This window comes from Buceros rhinoceros, unplaced genomic scaffold (genome assembly GCF_000710305.1).
Source record: "Buceros rhinoceros silvestris isolate BGI_N320 unplaced genomic scaffold, ASM71030v1 scaffold41888, whole genome shotgun sequence".
NCBI lineage: Eukaryota > Metazoa > Chordata > Aves > Bucerotiformes > Bucerotidae > Buceros > Buceros rhinoceros.
In genome coordinates this window covers 31958-53016 of record NW_010429392.1, presented here as the reverse complement: position 1 = coordinate 53016, position 21059 = coordinate 31958, and the positions used below count along the sequence as shown (strand labels likewise).

At 40.8% G+C, this 21059-nt stretch overlaps 1 protein-coding gene across 1 annotated transcript in view; it reads left to right on the top strand.

Moving 5' to 3' along the window:
* Positions 1–402: 402 nt before the first annotated feature.
* The window catches only part of LOC104499149 (F-box/WD repeat-containing protein 1A-like), a gene marked incomplete at its 3' end in the record, with an annotated part of 49587 nt that continues 28930 nt past the window's right edge, over positions 403–21059 (top strand). The window contains exons 1-2 of the mRNA XM_010142616.1: positions 403–483; positions 12637–12726. Of these exons, the coding sequence (XP_010140918.1) occupies positions 12700–12726 (27 nt within the window). The remainder of the gene's footprint in view (positions 484–12636; positions 12727–21059) is intronic.

Sequence of the window (21059 nt, the reverse complement as noted above, 5' to 3'; positions counted from 1 at the left end):
TTATTACCTCGGGACCTCGACCCTTAACAACCCATTAACAACCTGTTTTCAACAGGTTCTGCTGTTTTAAATAGTTATTCTGGAGAGTTCAGGAGCACTGGTTTTGGCATGCTGATTCAACCACCATTTCAGCTTTTCAAAGTGGCCATTACCAGCAGTTTCAGAACAGATCCTCAAAGCACAGGCTTCTTCGATAGATACCTACGCAGTGGTGCATTGTTGCATTGAGGAGGAGAAATTCTTTCTCTGCCATAATAAGCTGTTTGGTTTAAAAGTAGAAGTTAGCCTCCGGTATTTGTATGTGTAAAATACTACAGCCTGTGTAGTACAAGTATTCTGTTTCTTTTCTCCTCACAGAGTAATATTAGGGATAAGAACTGAATTAAAGCTTACTTTCTTTCACAGAATTCCTCTGAGAGAGAAGACTGTAATAATGATGAGCCCCCTAGGAAGATCATTCCTGAGAAGAATTCACTTAGACAGGTATGTGATCAGTCTCTTTAAAAATGCAATAAAACTTTCTAGCTGTTTGAATCCTTAAATGCTTTTGGAAGCTGAAGTCTGTCTTGTGCTCATGGAAATCCTTTCTTTCTCCTTTAAAGTCTGAACAAGTCACTTTGTACCCAGGAAAATCAGACACAAAGATTTAGCTTTCAGGAGACTTTGATGACTCTTTCTAAAGAAATCTAGACTTCTGTATAGCACGATAAGAGGTGACTCTCTAGTTTTACCTTCATCCATTTGATGCTCATCAAGACTTCTTCAGCCTTTTCTTCTGAAATTGTTGCTGTCTTGTTTGTAGTGTATTTTGCTTCATATAAAGAGTCTCAGAGTGTTCTACAACAATTAAGCTTTTCATTGCCCTTGAAGGTAAATTTTCGTGGAGGTGGTGTTCAGGTTAATAACCTGAAAAACGACCTGTTCTTGTTTCTTCTACGCCCGTATAAATTAATGGGTAGAAAGGAGAAAGGGTGGTCTGATAAAACATAATCTCTTTGTCTTTTATATATGGTAAAGCAAATTTCTTAACAGTTCAGAAGAATCACTTTTTTAATCCCCATGGTCAACAAAGGGAGTCTGACTTGTGATTTTTGGAGGATTTAAGTTGGATTTAGTGATTTGAGATGCTTTTTCACCTTGTTCTTTCTCCTCATTGCAGCCTTCAGGCAGCAGAAGCAAAAATATGTACGTCCCTCAGCTGCCCAAGATTGCTGCATGGTGTATCAGAGTAAAACCATTGATGAACGTGACTTAAGTGAATACCCCAGGCCACACTTTGCAACAGCTGAGGAACTGGCACATTTCCTTCTTCATTTCAGCCACAGGAGCAGCAGTCTCAGGCTGAGGAATTGGGTGGTACTACGCTACCCCACTGCTGCTATTTCCAAGAGAAGTTGTAGGTCAGAACCATAGTAATGGAGGAAATACCTTTCTGATAGGGTGCTTGTGCTCAGAGTCGGTTTTTTGGGGGTAGGAGGTTTTTTATGTTTTTATTTTAAATAATGTATTTTGTTAGCAGTGTCTGATTTTGTGGGAGTAGGTGTCATGTGAAGGACTACCTGTGGCTAAGTCATAGTCCATGTAAGTCTGTTAGACAAGAGGCAGTATGCTGGGAAAATGAGTGAGATCCCAGATACTGCGGAGAAAGATTACTTTGTAGAATTGATTAAATATGTTACACAAAACTTAAAATCTTTCTGGGATTCAGCAACAAGCAAGGAGAGTGAGAGCAAGAGGACAAAGCTACTAGGTCCCTACTGCATAATCAAGGGAGCCAACAAGGTCACTAGCACAACAGAAACCTGGTTTATTTTCATCTTAGAGTTCTCTTATTGATGACAAGCATTCAGGTTCAACAAGAAAAGGTGTGTGTCTCTCCCCCAAGAAAACCTTCATAGTAAGAGGCGTTAAGTCAAAAGGAATGTGAGTTACCTGTTTTGTGTGCCTTCTCAAGCACTGAGTCCTTCGTCATGATTATTTATTAAGGAGAAGATAAGTATTCACGAGCAGTGTTATACAGATTAAAAAGGTATAGATTTTTGAGTTGAGTTTCCCTTCTGTTATATTTCAATCTGCAGAAGTATTCTTAGTGTCCAGGGAAAGCTGCCTTTCCTACAGGCTCAAAATTCATCATAACCAAGGGGACTAGATATCAAGAATACACGTAAAAAAACCACTTGTACTGTCCAAATAATTCATATTATAAATAATTCACTTGGACATTGTTTATGTCGAAGATGGTTAGCTGTGTTTTGGGATGTTGTTGAGATGTTTTATCAGTCTTCATCTTTGTGTCCAGTCTTTACAGTGACAGGTGCAGGACAAAATCCTTTGGTTTTCTGGTTGCTTTCTGGGGCCTTTTGTGTTGAGAACAGTGTTCGTGGACAAGCTCAGGATGTAGTCTCAGTCTTAAAGCAGCTGCCCTCTTGTCTAGATCATGGGAGGTGATTCACCATAATTCTATGTCTGTTGTACAAGGAATTTTGGTTCTTCGTGTAGGCGTAACTAAAGCTGTCTGAGCATTTTGAAAGCTCGGATTGCTCTTTTTCTCTGTTAGTGGTAGACAAGCAGCAGTGGGGAGTTTTCCAGCTCAAGTGTCGGAAATCGGATGCATATGCAGCCGTGTGCCCATATCAATGAGTAGAGTGATACTTACTGGAAAGACCTGCATCTCCTACAGGGAGGTACGCAGAGTGGTTACCCCATCTTACATCTATCCATGCTTTGTAAAACCAAAAAGATCTGACCTGCAAATGCTGTCAAAGCAATAATACACAAAAAGTGCTTTCCACCTTAGTGAAAAGATGCTGACTTGGTAAATGTTGAGTGTCCAGTTTCATATTTTCTGTCCTACCTTAAGACATCACTGTTAAAATTTCATTTTTGGGGAGCGTGGACCTACATGCACAGAGGAATTGAATGTGTGTGAAGGGGTGGAGGAGAAGTCTACTTAAATGGTCTTCCCAGTCAAAGTGCCTGCTTACTTAGTACTTTTTGATTAGTTTTAGAAAATTAATGAGGTGCATCAGACCACTTCAGGAGAAGTATGATGTCTTGACACGTTCAGCTGCTGACAAGCTTAAGTAAAGGTGCATTACCTTTTCTTGCCTTGTTTGCCATGCTGGTATGCAGCCTTAGCTATAAATGTTTTCTCAGATGGGTTTTAGGAACAGACATACCAGAAGGTGGAGGTAATAAGGAGGTGTAGTGGTTACTTAAGCATCTGAAGTTGTAAGCACGGGCTGAAGACACCCATTGCTCAGTGCTATGGGCCTCTTACTAGAAGAAATATTCTTCTGTTGATTAAAGTGCTTTTTGGAGAAGGATGTCTTCAGAAGCCTCAACAAGGAGCTGTGTCCTTGGCATGGTGGAAGCAGGAGGCACAGCCACTCTGAGGTGCATGAGGGGCAGCAAGGCAGAAGAGACATGGAGATTAGCACTGGAAAAGGAAACAAAAAAACAATGAACTTGACACTTAGCTGGAACAGTGAAAAGATCTAGCCTATGGCTGACTTGGAAGTAAGGATGCAAACGCTCGATTCTTGTTGAGTGCTTGATATGACAAAATAAAATTTTGAAATGGTAAACTGAAAATCATAGTATGAAAACAGACTTCAGAAAAAACAGTGACAAGTGGCAAAAGTTTTTGGCAACTTTATTTAAGCTAACAAACGAATTTTCACACTGCAAAGTTATAAATTAATTTTAATAGGCTGATCCAGATGGTCCATTTGGAAAATGGATAGCTTGATCTGTTGAAAATTAAACTAAATTTATCTCTCTCATACTTCAAACTGAAGTAAGCGTGAGAAGAGTGCCCATTAAGTCCAGCTCATACAGATGGACCGGCAGGTGACCCATGGGAACAATCTGTTCTCTTGAAAATGGATAGCTTGATCTGTTGAAAATTAAACTAAATTTATCTCTCTCATACTTCAAACTGAAGTAAGCGTGAGAAGAGTGCCCATTAAGTCCAGCTCATACAGATGGACCGGCAGGTCACACATGGGACTAATCTGATTCATTTTAAAAATAAATGCATGAGTTATTGAATCAGGTTCCTGTTTCAAGCCCTGCATGTGAGCGTGTGTGTGTGTGCGTGCATGCTGCCCTTTCAAAGGGACTCGCGAATGCTTCAGTGGCTTTTTAACCTGTGTGTTTCCATTTTAATTCAACTTCCTTGCCAAAAAACATAATTAGTTTTCAGTGCCTATCATTTAGCGCTAGACCCAAACACTAGATTGATTAGGTCAGGCATTTGTTATTTTAAGGGCTATGTCTCCATTCTTCATTTATGAAGAACATGAGCTCAATAGTCTTTGGTAGAAAGACGGCCTTTAGAAATGGGGAAGGGGAAACTCTCTAGGGGCCCCTCCAGCCTTTTAGCTTCTGGGTGTTTTTAACAGAGCCATGAATGCAGATTTGTAAATTTATTGCAGTGCCATCTGTTTTTTTTTTGCAGGAACCGTATTATTGTTGGCTCGTATCTGTCTATTGTGGTGGTCACTCCCCAGGAGCTTGCCCTCATAGTCCTAAGAAAAGTGATGAATAGTGGGGGTCAACATGAATAGGTCACAGGGCAGCTGTCCGGGGCTGCCCTGAACTTGATTACCCCGCTGGTTTTTAAAGACGACGTGCACAATGTAGGTTGTTTAAAACCCTACCTCCCTTGTCTTTGGTGCAGCAGTAATGAAGTGCCTTTTGCCGCTGTGGTTTGTCTGGGGGTGAAGGTGCCTTGTGGGGAAATGCTGGCAGCAGCGAGGCTGCCGCACCATACCTCCTGCAAACCTCACGTTGGACTCTGCTGTCTTTCTGTTAGCTTCCAGATGGAAGTCCGGGGGAAAAAAAATCCCTGTCTGTTACCCCATTCAAACAGGCCCCTTAGCATTTCAATAATTTTCCTTCTTACTGTTTTGGCACAGAGTATTACCTCAATACACTCTTACGGATTTGAGATAATTTTGTAAAATTACGGGTAGCACCTAAAACATGCTCTAGGCACTATTTCAAAGTCAAAATAGGTGCAATCTGATCTTAGAAGTTTAAAGCTGATACTGGAGCAAACCATAAGAAGCAGAAAGCAGTTAAAGAAGGTATAGCAAAGCAATGACAAAAAGCAGCACCTGTCAACTGCTAACTTCCAGCTGGTAGCCTCAGGCCACTGCTTAGGGCTCTTCTCCAGGTGTATTTCTCCTCTCCCCTCCTTCTTTTCAGCTGTTGAGGAAGGTTATGTGGTAGGGAGGGAGCGAGGGTCCTTCAGCTTCCTCACTTGCTCCCTTCTGGGAAAATGCTGCAGTTCAAATTTGCTTTCTGTTGGAGAGCTGGCTGGGCAGGATGTACCTTGTCTATAAAGTTACCCTGGAAGCTCATCTTTTAAGCTGTTAATGCTTGCTAGTAAGGAGCTGCTAGTTGAAAAGCCTCGTGAAACTGGTAGAAGTAAAGCCTTAGTCTTATTGTTAAGATTATTCTTTTTGTTTAATTTTTTCTTTATTCTCAAATAACAACAAAAAATTCATTTTCATTCCTCTGTGACACTTAATGCATGTTAAGAAACTAGCCAAGGCAGGTTGTGCGGGAGTCAAAGTTACAATGGGAATGCTGCCTTGTGGCAGAAAGGCCACTGGGCTCTTTCAGCATTAGTGCTAATAGGAATCTGTCACCCTGCTGCATTGCTGCATTCCTCTATAATTGAGTAAATTGCAAGTGTTGTCTGCTCCCCCCTGCCCTTTGTGTCCATGTCCACTTACCATCCGAAGAACGTGGGCAGTGATAAATAAAGCGCTGAACAGGGCTCTCAACTCTTTGAAAGCAGCGTGTTGCCAGCCCCTGAGTTATATTTCTTTAAGTGTTTATGTTTTTCTGTATTCTTTCTCTTGTGTGGCTGGAACCCTGGGGATCCAAAGCCATGAGAGAGGCCAAGAAGCTAACAAAGTAGCTGTCCCCTTGTTAGCTTGTTCCTTTCTTCTTTAAAAAACAAGATGAAAACCATCTGGCTCAGGGCCTTACATTTTCCTCCCCCATGCACCTCTATAGATGAAGAGTTTCACCTGCAGTGAGGGTTTACATTGATTAGGGAGGGAGCAGTAATTCAAGCCTCCATCCACTTCAGTGGTACTTTGCAGTCTTTAAAGGTGCTGACCCATTGAGTTAAACTGTCAAGGGAGGATAAAAAAGGAGCTTCATCCCGGGAGGTAACAGCTGCCAGGTTTTCAACACCTTGCACGCTGCTGGAAAAATGTCACAAATTGTCAATGGAAAGAAAAATCACTTGGCTGCCATCTTCCTTTAATGATGTGCCTTATAAAATTAAAGATTTAAGGGTTTAGAAATCAGCAAGTAGCTGTCAGGAGTAAAAAATCCTGAGGGATTTTGAACAATGGGCCCAACAAGATGTATCCTGAAAGACTGTGAATAATGCATCGAAGTTGGAATAACCGGATCTGATTGGGATGACCATGGTTATCTTTGCACAGTGGGACAAGAGGGAAGTGAAAGCAGCAGCAGCACAGAAGTCTAATGTTACCATGCCTGTATTAAAAAAAAAAAGAAAAAAGAGTCTGATTCGTAAGTCAGTGAACTGAGAGAAGACATACTGTATTTCTGCTCTTTTGAGGACAATTTGTTTTCAAGCAGCTACCAGATGGCTAAATACCACGACATTTCCTCTTTCTTTTTTTTTCTTCTTTTCTTTAACAAGAGATCTAGTTCTCCTTGCTCTTTGTTTTTGTTTGTTTTAATGCTTTTACATCGCTGAACAACCCCATGGTGCTGGAGCATTGTGGCATACTCTTTTTTTTGTTCCCCACCCCCCCCCGGTGCATTGATGGACAAGGAAGAAAGGTCTTCAGCCTTAATATAATTTCAGATAACAGGCAGATCAGAGTAAAGCTTTTTGTTTGTATTGTCTTGAGGTTTTTTGTTTTAGGGGCTTTTTTTTTTTCTCTGTTTGTTTTAGGTAAGTCATTTTAATTGTACTGAGTAATTAGAAGGTACACACAGCCAAGGGAGCTTTGTTATGGTAATTGCTCAAGAAAACCCACTCCCCAACTACCATCGCCATGTGTTGAGACACGTCTTCCCTCTAGTGGCAATATTAAGGACTCTGGCTTTCACAGTCGGCAAGGTGTAATTGCAATATGACAAACTGTGCTTTAGGGAAAATCCTGTAAATGATCTAGTTTTTTGTTTGGCTAGTCTTTATTTTGTCTTACGGCTTTCCGTGGAGACTACCCTTCCCAAGGCTGGGCTAGGGATAACAAAAATGACGTCTTAAGGAAATAATCGCTGCGAATCCTGGGTAATGTCTTACAGCTTGACTTAATTCGAGTCTTCTTTTTAATTACCTGTTTATAAAAACGTTTTTAAATTTGTTGAGATTACTTAATTCTTTCAGAAGAAGCACCTCATTTGAAATAAATAAATAAATTGCATTTGTTTTAAATAGTCCATGTGAAAGACCTTTAAAGGGTAATTAATGCAAGTCTCCTAAGACTCTAAGTAAGATGAAAGCGATCTTTCCAAATCTGCTGGAGTGATTTGTTTATATAACTTCCCACTTCTGCTGAATTCTTCTGAGTCTAATAACTTTTTTTCTAAGTGTTTGGCAATTTGTGCTTAGCTACAAAAGCCCTTGTTCAAAAAGAACAGTTTAATAATCTTTTCCCTGAAAATGACTTGAAGGGAGGGTATGGGTTTTGTCTTTTTGCTGTGTTTTTATTAGTGTTATCTTTCTCTGATAAATCATGTAATTATTACCTATTGGGGGGGAAATCTTATTGAGCTCCCGGGTTGCAGCTTCTATTAAAAAGTGGAGTTTTGTTCAGGGACTGGGGATTCTCGGAATAAATGACCAAAGAAATGGATTTCAGTTGGCAGAAAAGCTGCGCATACCCGCACACACACACACACACGCACACACACACACGCACACACTTCTGCCTGGAGTTTGAGGCTTCAGGTTGGCATTCGGCATTCATCCAGAGCTCTGTGGACAAGAGCAGAAATGTTTACGTGTTTGTGTCAAAGAGCAGGATCATACTTTCTTTAAAAAGAAAAATGTAACCAAAGACACTTACGGAATGAGCAGATAGAGCTCTATCTTTAGTGAACCATAGTCTAGCGTCTCTATGGCATTTTAAGCCTTTGGCTGAGAGTGAGTGCAGCTTTGTGGTTCCCCTGCTTCTGACATGATTTGGTGCTCCCATATATTTGTAGAGTTTGTTTTTTGTTTTTTTCGTTAGCACTCGTTTTGCTATAGGGCTGCTTAACACTCTCCTGAAACGGCTTTTGCAAGGTTAAAGGAATGCAGCTTGGTAACAAGTTTGTGTCATTTTAAATATATACCTCCCAGTAAATAAGGAGGAGCCTCACAATCAATCCTTTTTAGTGTGTTATATGTTTCACCTGACAACTAAACCCTCTATTGATTAACCATTACTTTGTTAGATAATCTCATGTCATTGAAGCCACTGTAAAAATTAAACTCTTTAAAATGCTTTACCCTAGCAGCAGTGTGAAAATTGAAAACTTGTTCAGAATTACAGCCATCTTCCACAAAGAAGGTAGTTTTCAACAAACTGGTTTATGTTTGTGTGCTTTATATGCAGTATAAAAGCATATTAAGCACTCCAGCACAACACTGTCTGCCTGTGGCATTGATCCAGGCTACCATTTCAGATCGCTTTTCTGTATTGAAGAAACCTCCTATTTTGATGAAAGGTGAGGAGAAACTTGAACAGTTTTGGTGCAAATTAGATGAGATTCATAAAAGGCTTGAGCTTTAAAGGTGGACTTGTGAAATTTTTTTCTCTGAGGCTTGGTTCTGGTTTTGATTTTCTTGGGTTCTGTCCAGGTTAGTCAGTGTTCCCATAGGCATTGGAACGAATGAAAGGAGACACTTTGATGTTGCAGTGTAGCGTGAGACACCATCAAATGTTTCACCTAAAATATAGGGCTCTGCATTGATGGTGTGGCATTCGTTCTGCTTTCAGCTAGGTGTGTTCATTAGTAACCGCTAGGGTACAAACACAAATACGGCAATATCAGATGAAATCGATTCTCCATGTCCAGCAGTAATCTCATGTCTCACAGTAGCCAGTAACTGCTGCCTACAGAGAAACATTAGAAGGCAACCCTATGGTCCTACCTTCACAGTAAATTCTAGCAGCTTCTTAAGACTTGACTTTGTGAGCCAGGTATGGCTTCTTTGTGACATTATCAATACATTTCCATTGAGAGCTATTAAGCAGAATGACATTACTTCTTTCCCCTCTGGACTTTAAGGGAGAACTAGGCTTTCTTCTGCATTTTTTGCTTTAAACCTGTTTAAACACATTGTAGAATGTGCGCATGAATCTTCTTTACTCTTTCTAATTCATCCCGCAAGGCTAATAATGCAATCTTGAGTGAGAATGTGAAAATAAGAACAGAAGTACTTTGTAAATTTGCAAATGGACTTTGAACTCAAGATCACGTTTTGTTCTCAAATCTGCATCCTGATGGCTTGAATCCATTATACATACTCCTTTTAATTTTCTTTTTTTCCCTGCACTACTGTTACTGAGAAACAAAGAGCTGCTGGAGGACTAAATGGTTGTCTGGTATTTTGGCACTTATATAGATCTTTACATAATCAAATGACTGTGTTTAAAAGTTGATTCACAGAGTAAAAGCATGTTCTTCTCTCCTGTCTGTGGCTGAAAAGATTGGGAAGGAGGGGTTTAAGTAGTGTTGGCATGTTGTCAAAGGGCAGAAAGGTATCGATAGAATATAGATGATTATTTGTATCTACATTCTGACACGTACACAACTTTTGAATAGTGATGTAATGAGCTTCATTCCTCCTCAGAAAGTCCTGTGGTTTTTAGATTTAGCATTTAGTATTTCACGTTGTGTGTTTGGATTGTGTGCTCTTTCCCATTTATAAATGTGAGAGAAAGCCTGTTGTAAGCCCGGCTTTTAAAAAGCTGGCTTCTACTAAGGTTTGTGCATACCTGTCTTGTGAGGAAAAAGACTGACAAGGTCTGAGTTCTGTTCATGGTTCAGTTCACGGAGCCACACGCTTCCTTGTTGCTTTCACTAAATGTTTTTGTGGCCGAGCATTTTAATCTGCAAAGTGGAGTTAGTGGTATCTTTCTTTGAGTCAGGGCTCCTCATAAAATTTACGGTATAAGCTGATAAGTTGTGCAGAAATACTGCTACTGGAATTGTAGGAATGAAACTGCAAATGGAAGGAATTGCAGATTTACAGAGTAGATGGGTTAAATTACACAAATGTAACTATTGAACAAAGAATCTTGTCAACTCTTCATGGGCTTTCACCTTCAGAATCTGGTTGAATTTAACTAACATGCTTATAAAATGAAGTTTGCACGGTATTGTCTGAACTCAGTGTGGTCAACAGATGGTGTCAACCTTCTGTCCACCAGTTGCGCTGCTACATCTAAGTTGCATTTAGAATAGTTTATGCCATTCTGATCTTTATTCTGAAGAGAGAGTTCTGTGCATACCAGGGTGATGGGTTTATGATGTTGGCAAATATTTGCAAGAGGCTAAGCTGAGTCCACCAAACTTCTGTTTGCTTGTGGCCTAATCCCAGTTTGAATCTGAACCTCCCCTGCTGAAGGATGCACTCTGTTCATCTGCATGACACTTTGAAAGGATTCGTGTGTTTCAATTTTTCAGTTTCTCCTTCCGGATCAAGAGTCAGGAATTTCTAGCTGGCTGCTAGTCAGCAGCTGTCAATGATACGACTTGTAAGGAGATCTGCTGGAGCCAGGATATTCTACATTCCTGTCTGTCACTGGTTGTTTTATGGTTAGAGAGCTGTCTGAGAAATAAAACATGAAATGCTGAAGCAATGGAGAAGATAGAGCTTCTGTGCTCCTTTTTGTTACCATAAAGGGATATGTGAAGAAGTAAGGTAGAAAGGACTGTGGTTTCCTGAATTTCCCCAGGAGTGCATGTACTGTGCTGGACCGGTACAGATCCACCTGAGCCAGTAGACTGATTTCCAGTTGTGGGCAGTAAGGAGTGTTTATGAGGATCGTATGAATGTAGGTGAATAATGTTATAAACTGACTGTGAACACTCAGTTCCCATCAGTTGGTGCTGGGCTGGAAACTGTTAGGAGCACTGGGTTTGTGGACATGTCACCTCTTGCTCAGCATAACCCCCTTTCAATCTCTTGGTGTTCTTGCCTCTGACATCCTTTGCAGTATGTTCCTCTGCTGGCTCGTGTGTTGCTTCTGACTATGTCTTGCAGTGTCAAGCCTGTGGCAGAGGGGCAAAAAGGGGAGAACATTTGTGGGTACTTGACGCTGAGGGAGTCTGGCTCTGATGACATAGCTTTGGAGCAGAGGGAGAGGTTTAGGAGCCCTTAGCATGCCAATGTTGCCTGCAAGTTTTGTAACCTATGGCAGGTTTGGTGTTGAATTAGTTTCAAATCAAACAAATAGAAAACCATAGCAAGTCCTGGAAGGATCTTCAGAGATGGCCAGCAAATATTACAGGGAGAGAGCTGACAGGCAGCTCACTACAAATCTTTGTACATCCTTCCCTTAAGGCAATCTTAAAAATATCATGAATGTTAGTATGTTTTACTTAGTGCTCTTGGAAATGTCTTTGTAGTAAGTTTAATTTCATTCTCTTTCAACAGGCTTCTTGGGTTTTCCCCGCACAACTATTTGAGGTAGCAACATCTCTGCGGTGCACTTACTACTCTTGCAACAAAGCAAGTTTGTATTTGCTTTTGGGCTGCCACTTTTGCTTGGGAGCAGTTTTCTGTACATGGCGACAGGCGCTAGGGTGTTAATCCAATACTGGAGCTCTTAGCTGCTACTATACTCCTACTACTACCAGAAAATGTGAGCTTCATCAAGCAGTAATTAAAAAGGTGTTGAAAGTGGAGAGAGGAAGCCTACATTAAACTCCTGAGTTCTTCAGGCATCTTAGTTTAAATAGCCAAATCAACCAAAGTATAATTTTAAGCACACTTAAAAAAGTACTGTTCATATGCTGCTCTTAAAAAAGGGAGAGGCTGTGAGTAATGTGTTCTGCAAAGGCTCCAAAGTCTGCAGCTGCAACTGACGGTCCCCTGGGCAGGACGGTGTATGAGTTAAAGAAAAAAGACATTCTACTTTAAGAGAAAAAGCTCTCCAAAATTGGGAAGATTAAATATGACAAGTGCCGTGTGGTCTGCATTTGCTCCCATCTGATTATAACTTTTGTATCCCATGTATTTTTACCTGATAAAGACAGGAGATGTTTATTAACATTTGATGTACGTTGTGATAATTAGTGCATGGCAATCACCTTGCTTTAGTAGTTCCATTATGCAGCATTTTGTGCAAGTCCATACAGCTGAGATCAGATATTTTTTTCCTTTTTCATAGGAAAAAGAGGAGAAAAATATTTTTTTTCCTCTGTATTGCAGAACTATAAAATTGTACATAGCTTCTCAGAGGACATGCGTGCCCTGAGCGTAGGCTTTTGATGTGAACTATTTTATTTAGGTTCAAAACGTTTACACCTTAGGAAAAAGGAAATGTAGTAGAGTTGTGGGTTCCTGTGCCAAAAATGTGGTGCCTGAAAGAAAATCATGTTCTTCTATTCATAAGCATTTTAATCTTTCTGCAGACCTACAACAGCTGTGCCAGACTGTGCTTAAACCAGGAAACAGTATGTCTAGGAAGCACTGCTATGAAGACTGAAAATTGTGTGGCCAAAGTAAGTGATAGAATGGCTTTGCTTTTGGGGGGGAGTTTAGCAGATTGTTCATTGTTAATCAAAGAAAAGTTCTTGTTAAAAATTATTTTAAAATACAGACAGAAAAATCATTTAAACAGAAAGCATATAATTTGGGTAGGCTTCTCTGTTCATCAGTGAGAGATTTCAGACTTGCTCTTTTTCTCTGTGGAGACGATTACTTGAGTCTTGAGCTGTCTAAGACTGAAGGGTTCATTCTGCTGTACAAATAATGGGCTTTTTTGATGGGATGACCTATGCCTGCCACGTAATTAGCTGTGGCAACTTCAAATGGTAAATGTCCAGATACATGCTAAAAATGCTGCATGAGAGCTCTTTGTATCATAGTTCCCTTTCTTAGCTATCAGAGGGGAGATGCAAAAAGAAAGACCTTTCAATTAAAATACAGTGAGTGCTGTATTTAAAGGGAAGGGGAGGAGGGAGATAGAGCAGTCAGAATGGTAAGAAAAAGGCTGTATTAGTCCATCAGAGAGAAGTCATTCCTTGAGAATTATAGTAGATGTGATTAGAAAAGATGAGATGCCGTTAGCCACCCTCTTTTCTTAAAATTCAGCGTAACTTGACTAAAACAACGTACATGTAGGGCTGTCTGAATGGAAAACCTTTGAATCGTGATGCAATATGTATAGAAAGGCTGCGTGGAGGATGCGTTTAGCCTCATATAAGCTTCGTATTTCCACTGAGAGGAAGTTGAGAATGGGCATGCAGGACAGAACAGTGCACGCAGCCATCTGTTACCAAAACCAGCTGGCATTTTGTTGCTCCTCTGTCACCACAAACCTGACCACTCAAAAGCCTGTTTTCTCTTTCGGTTATTTATTCCTTGATCTTCTTAAAGTCCTTTCTTTTTTCATACTTTGAATGGTTGTTAAAGGTGACTTGTCCCTCCAAGGGGTACTTTTGTATTGACCTTTAAGATAATTTCCCAGCTACATCTTTGCTGGGATTTTGCTGGTAAAATCTGGATGTCCCATTTCTTTTGATTCCTGTCAGGGAATTGGCCATCATAAAAGTTTGTTCTCGTGCTTGCAGGTGGCTTAGCACTCATAAACTGTGCTTGACATTCCAGGTTACTTTCCACTGGAGAAGCACTTCTGAGAGAAGCGACCAATCTTGGTATAAAGTGCTAATGTTTAATGCCAACACCTCCATTCTTAAGGTGATTGGTATTGCACGCTGCTTCCTAAGGCGCTTTATGATACAGAGTGGGTGAAACTCTTCAAGCAAGGCGCCAGTGCAGTTCTTGCTGAGTTATATCGTCATACAGCATCATTCTGATGCCATGAAGCAGCTCACAGCAAGCTAACCAGCATAAACCCATGCTGCCCCATCTGCTTTATAACATCTTATTTGACCTGATCGTCTTATAGTGGAGCAAGGGTGTGCAAGAACTACAGCTAATTTAAGTGATGCCTCATTTAAATGAAATGATATACCTTTAACATCCTAATGCCCTAAATAATAAACTCTCCTCAAATTACATTTTCAGTGGGATCGTGGTAAGAGGTGTGGGTATTGCTCAAGGCAGGAACAGCAAGACTTATGTCATGTTATTGAGAATGAATTAGGAACCATCACCCTGAGGTGAAAAAGCGAATGTTTTTAATTGTGGTGTCTCTATGCTGTAGGACAATCTGCCATCTCATATATATACATATATGAAAAAAGCATGTATGTACATATATAGATGCACATACACAGGCTTTTATATATATATATGTGTGTGTATATAAAAACCATAAGAGCTTTTCTGGGGATATAACTCCTGTAGTACTAGCTTGCCTGGCTCTTGTACTCCTTTCCTTTGCCTTCCCAGCTACACAAGAGAATGAAATATGTTCTAAGAAAACTTGTCTTTCAAATTCCAGAAGTTGACGCATTTATACATCCAGTTAGCTAAACACAGATGGCTCAGTGGAGGCATAGGCAAATGGCACAACTGTTAAATGGTCCCTAGGTGAAGGTGTTAAATGGGAATTAAGGAGTTCAGAGGCCTTCTCCTGCGAGTACATAGCAAGTTTTATCCTCCATGATTGATGCGTCTTACACCCTTGGCCTTTAAAACATTTTGTCAAGAGGATGAATACTGGAAAGGGTAACCACAAGCTTCTTTATCTGCAGCACTTCTCCAAAAGTATTGTAGGGTTTTCAATTTTTTTTTATAAACTGGCAGTGAAAGACAAAAAGGATTGCTTTTGAAATCATGATTTACCTCTTCTGATTTTGCAGTGCAGTATCAGCCCAGACTGGGAGCTGCAGTCATCATTATCACATGCTTGTCAGATGTGTCGGTCGGTGCGTAAGAGATGTTGCCTCTTTTGAAAACAGATTTCCTGATTCTGCACCTACTTGCAAAAAAATATTCTGCTGACTGTATTACTGCCATTTACTGATCATGTGCTTGATGTTCTAAAGTTTGTTCAAAGAATGAAATGCAGTTTCCCTTGAGGCCACACACATCAATATTGGGATATCTTCCTTCAGACTGAAGCACTGTCCATCCATCAAACTCTTTTGTGAAGGAGTGCTTCTTTACAGGACATCCAGATGTAAATTACCAACCTATCAACTTGCATCCTTCCTAAAATGGAGGGGAAAGGAGTTTATACTAAACAGGACATGCATTTTCAAGTATGGGAAGTAGCATAGGACCACTCTTTGACTGCTCAAGTAAGTCTGTGTTTGTTAGAAAACCTCGTCTGCTGTCTTTTCTATACAATGTCATGCTGCCTGTGCACCCAGGTGCTCAGTGGCTTTTGCAGACCTGCAGGTTATCTTGTTTTCTTCAGACACCTAAAAATAAAACTAGAATATAATGTTCTGATTAACTTTTGTTTATCGTTCTTAGCCCTGTTTTTCTGGTATTTGTCCTCTGAAACTCCACTGATGAGATTTGGGCGTATTTGGGTAGAAGCAAAGAAGGAGAAGTAGAATTTGTTTCAAGTGCATGCATGTTTTGACTGAAGATCTGGGATCTTAAATTAAATATTATATACTGTGATGCACAGATGTCATCTGTTTAACCTGTGTTCAGTACTGTGTTCACTCCATTCTTGTGAGACTCCACCTGGAATGCTGCATCCAGCTTTGGGGCCCCCAGCATAAGAAAGATGTGGATCTGCTAGAGCAGGTCCAGAGAATGATAGGGGGCTGGAGGAGAAGCTGACAGAGTTGGGGTTGTTCAGTCTGGAGAAGAGAAGGCTCCAGGGAGACCTTATTGCAGCCTTCCAGTACCTAAAGGGGGCCTTCAGGAAAGATGGAGAGGGGCTCTTTATCACGAGTGTAGTGATAGGACAAGGGGTAATGGTTTTAAACTGAAAGAAGGTAGTTGTAGATTAGATACCAGGAAGAAGTTCTTCACTGTGAGGGTGGCAAGACACTGAGCAGGCTGCCCAGAGAAGCTGTGGATGCCCCATCCCTGGAAGTGTTCAAAGCCAGGTTGGGTAGGGCTTTGAGCAGCCTGGTCTAGTGGAAGGTGTCACTGCTCACTGCAAGGGAGTTGGAACTAGATCACCTTTAAAGGTCCCTTCCAACCCAAACCGTTCTGTGATTCTATGATCTGTAACATCAGTTTTCTTCCGTCCTTGTGAGTTTTTCAGTTAATCTTTTGGCATCTTTTTGCCTGTCACTTTGAGTGATCAACAGTGTTTTTAAATAGGAAATGCAGTCTCTAATGTGCGTACACACACACATACATACATATATGTATATATAAACTCCTCCTGCTTGGTTCTTTAGAAACCAAAAAAAGTCTGTGAGAGAATTCCCTTTTAGGATACTACTGGTGTGCAGCCACAAATGAACAGCTTTCTCAGGAATCGGTGCTAGGTGCTTAAATAAGGTAGAAATGTAGCGTGAACCTGGGCTCCAAGGACAGGGTGTTTGGTTTTAATGAGGCTTATTGAAATCTGGCCAAATGAGCATCTGTTCCTATTGTTTGTTCCATATTTTGTAAGCCAGTATCTTCAGGCCAGATAATGGTGTTTGTGTGTGCTTCATCCTCAATTAGAGAGGGGCTCAGTTAAAGTCCCCTGGCATCTGGTGTGTCACTAGGAATCTTGTGATGCTCCTGGGTGTGCAAACAAGTTTCTCTTCTGTTCTGCACCCGAGACCAGTTACTTTCTGTGGTGACCTTCACACTTCCTATTTGCAGTGCAGTTAGGGATGCTCTGGTGTGTCTCCAACCTGCTTGGCTGAGTCTTAGCTTGGATGGATTATATGTATTCCTGTTTTCAGAGACCTTACCTTTTCACCCTTTCACAGTGTGGGCTGTATTAGGTTTGAGTTTTGCTGTTTGCTTAGAGTCGGTTAGGTTTTGCTTTTTCCTGAATTATGGAAATACCCTTTTGATTCATAGTGCGCTTTTCTTTCCCAGCAAGAGACTGGTGTACAGCTGATCTCACAGAGATCTCTACAGTCATTACCTGTTTCCTGCATTCATTAGATAGTCTTTACTCTTTATTAATGCCTACAGTCAGTTCCAGTTCTTCTGTACCTGGTTTGTAAAGAAGTGTTCTCAGTTTCACTTTGCACATTGCATTCTTTCCTACACGTGCCAGAGATGAGGCCCTATGGTGTACCTGCCAGAGACAGCACAAAGACACCTCCTACATGGCATGCGGCAGCCTCAGGTTTCTGCTTAGTTCTGAACTCAGCAGCAGCTGAGAGATGTTCTCTTTATCTTCATCTAAGTGAAATTGGAGGAAGGAAAATACAGTCACGCACACCACCCTTGAAAAATTGGACTTCTGTTTCAGGCCACTCCTTGGTTCCCACATGTAATAACTGGTCCTGCTTCTTAAAGTCCCAGCAAGCCAAGGGACTTTTCAGGACCTTTTAAGCATGTTGTGTCTTCTAGGGAATCTTTGATTGCTGTTTATCATACTTTCAAATGTGCATGCTGCAGCAGTTACAGTATTGAACTAGGAATCTAGAAGGGGTTTATAGCCTGTGATTTTATCCTCTGCGGCCATGATTGCTTTTCTTGCTCCTCTTCAAAAAGGGAACTGAATAATAATTTCCTTGCAGAATGTCGTGAAATTTAACTGTATGATGCTTTTTTGACCCTTGGATGAAAAGTCCTGCTTAAGCGTGTGGTGATGTTCTGCAAGCTGTTCGTAGTGCACAGGCGGACAGAATTGGGCAGAAACACAGGACCAGGGCTTGGCACTTCAAGTATGCTATGTGAAATTTTCTTTCAAAGGTGCATAGTATTTAGCTTATAGCTACACATTTAACGTTCAAGGATGATTCACCTAAAGCACGGAGTGGTGGAATTAGCTGGTAATTGAAATCTAGCTTCCTTTGTCAATTTTTTCTGCATCGCTACTTCCAAGTTTTCAGAATAAAAATAACCTGCACAATAATAATGTCAAGCTAAGAATTTTTATATGAATTGAAAGGAGAAGCCATGAATACTCTTTAATAAACAAACATGTAGGGTTCCAGGCTGGATGTTCCAGTTGGCAGTAGGACAAATTGATCTGAAGAGTGTCCCTCTTGTACTCTTAAGTCCCTTTATGTCACAGATTGATGGCTTCTCTGTCCTGAGAGTGTCCCTGCATTTACTTTGTGTGAACAACACAACCAGCTCAGAGTTCTTTTGTGATATACCACCAAGTCAGTATATCTTCAGATAATACATAATTTTCCAGTGCTTCTGAAAACTTTCCAGCCCTTGAAATTGAAATTAGAGCAATTTAATCATGAACAAATATTGTTTGACTAGCTACATTTAGTTTCTGATACTATTTCCACTGTTTTAATGAGAAAATGTGTTCCTCCATACCTTAACTTTTAGTATTAACCTTCTGTGTAATGATGCAGAGGGGCTGTCAGTGGGCAAATTTCCAGCTCCAAATCCCTTGGTATCAGTGTCCTCTTTTGTGGCCTGGGTATACCTTTCTCTGGGACACAATTTCGGAGGCCATTGCAGACTGAATAAATGCTGCCTCAGCCACTGACTAATGGAGATGTACCCATGTCATCTGACCCTTCTGTTGTAGGTGTTCTCTCAGTAAAAAGTGTTGTGTGGATGGCAGGTATTGCAGGGACATTGCTGGGATTGCTTTATGTTCAAAAAGTGCTTTGAAACTGTGAATTCTCCGTATTTAGACAGCACAAGCAGAAAACAGCATTGAGGTTTTATCTAAAAGCCTTGACCTTCCTTTCTTAGTAATATGTCTACTTTTATCTTAGTTGTGAGTTTCTCATTTTTGTATATTTTTTTTAGGTCAAGACAATCTTTATGCTTTAGCTTCCCCTCAGTCTAATAACCTCTTTGCAAATGACTGAGAAAGAAATGTGATACTCCTGCTCCCCCCACTTCGCCCCGCCATACACATTCTCCAGATTTTGATAGACTTGTTTTATTTATTTCCAAAATTATATCCGCAGGAAACAAGCTGTTTAAATTCAGATTATGCTGAAGCAAAATGGTCCTGGTATGAGAAGCAACGTGCTGTTTTATGAGCGCAGAGTCCCTTTTCTCATAACTGATTGATAGTAAATATTTTCCTGAAGAATTATTGCCAACCATGAACAGTGCAACTGTTTCACTTTTTTTTTTCTGTGCTACTTGCTGTACCAGCCATTGTCTGTAATTAAGATCTACAATTCACAATGCAGACGTTTGCACTTCCTCTGGGTCTGAGCTATTTATAAGGCATTTCAGCTGTTCAGAGTTTCTTTTGAGCGTTAAACTACGTGTAAACAGGCTTATTTAGTCTTCAGTTACAAACATTGTGGCCGGTTGTCATTTCTGCCTGTCTTACCACCCAAAATGACTTTGCATGTCAATGAAGCTACAAATTAAAGAATTACACTTGGGTTTTTTTAAATGCGAAAGAGATTTTGAAGGAATAATAATATAATAGTTAACTTATAAATTGCTTTATAGCTGAGGGTCTCTAAGCGTATTCTGGAGATCAGTTATCCAGCCTCTGCAGTAAGGATGGTCAGTCAGGTGATACATAAAATCTTGGTATGAGGAATGTTTTCCAAAATTTGCTGAGCTGGATGGAGGTGTTTCTACTTTATGGAGCCCTGGATTTGAAATCTTGAGAAAGCAAATTGCATTATCTGTGAAGCTGAGTTGAGTAATACTGAAACAGATCTTGGAAACCCCTTCTCAGGTTGAACTGGTTATAAGGAAGAACTTTTTTGGAGTGACAACAGACAAGTGGAACAGGTTGCTCCATCCTTGGAGGTTTTTGAGACCAGGCTAGATGAAGCCCTGAGATATCTGGTCTGACCTCATAACGCACCCTACTTTGAGCAGGAGCTTGGGTGGAGAAATCCTGAGGACCCTTCTAAACTGAATCATCCTATGATCCTCTCAGTATACAGGCAGTGAAGATGTAATAGAAAACTTTTAAAATTCAGAGCTTGACCTGATACCCTTAATCAAAATTCCCCTACACCTATATTCTGTGTAGAGTCACATGCTGTAGTTCCAGCCCAAGCGTTTGCTGGTTTGGTGATTGGTGCTCTGCATAAAGAATTACAGCGTTGAGATCTTCATTCAAGTCCTGTCACGTTAAGCTTGTAAGGAATGTTCACCAGGATAAGAGTTATGAAACAAACTGGACTTACACTTACAAAGTGCTTTGGATCTTCTGTGCTTGAAATGTGAAACAGTCTGGAATCCAAATCATTGGTGGGTTTTAGTGCTAAATGGGGACAAATATGAGGCTTAAGAAGGTACCTGCAGTGGCAGCACCCTCAGATGGCAGAGAATACAAATACCATTAACATGACATTAACTAGATATGTTTGCAGTATTTTTCAAATGCAAGAATTGAAAAAGTTGTTTGAAAAAATATGTCCAATTCTTGTGCTGAAGCTTGTAGCATGAAGCGCTGGTACAATAATTTCATAGTTTGGCCCACTGCAGGGAAGCCTTTGTTGTGGCCCTGAGTCATGTTTCAGAAGGCAGAGTGAGTTCTGAGTTTAGCCTAGCACGGGAGCAGCTAAAAATGAGCCTGTTCTTGTAGACTGATGGGGGTTAACGTGGGGTAGGCTCCAACGTCTTTGCCATTATAGGAGCGGGCAGGGGAGGGGAGCTAGCGTGGAGCAAGTTCATCGTCAGGCGTGTACTGCAGCATTGCCCACTGATGCATGCCGGATCACCCGCACGCAGAGATCACATGGCTCCTCCAAAAGTCAAACGATCAATTCGCCTCGTTTTGGCTCTGTACTTAATGCACAAACAGTGCGATCTGCAGGGCTGTAATTGCATTGTTAGGGCCAAGGAACAAGCCTGTGCCTTTTCAGCAGACAGCTGGCAGGGAAAG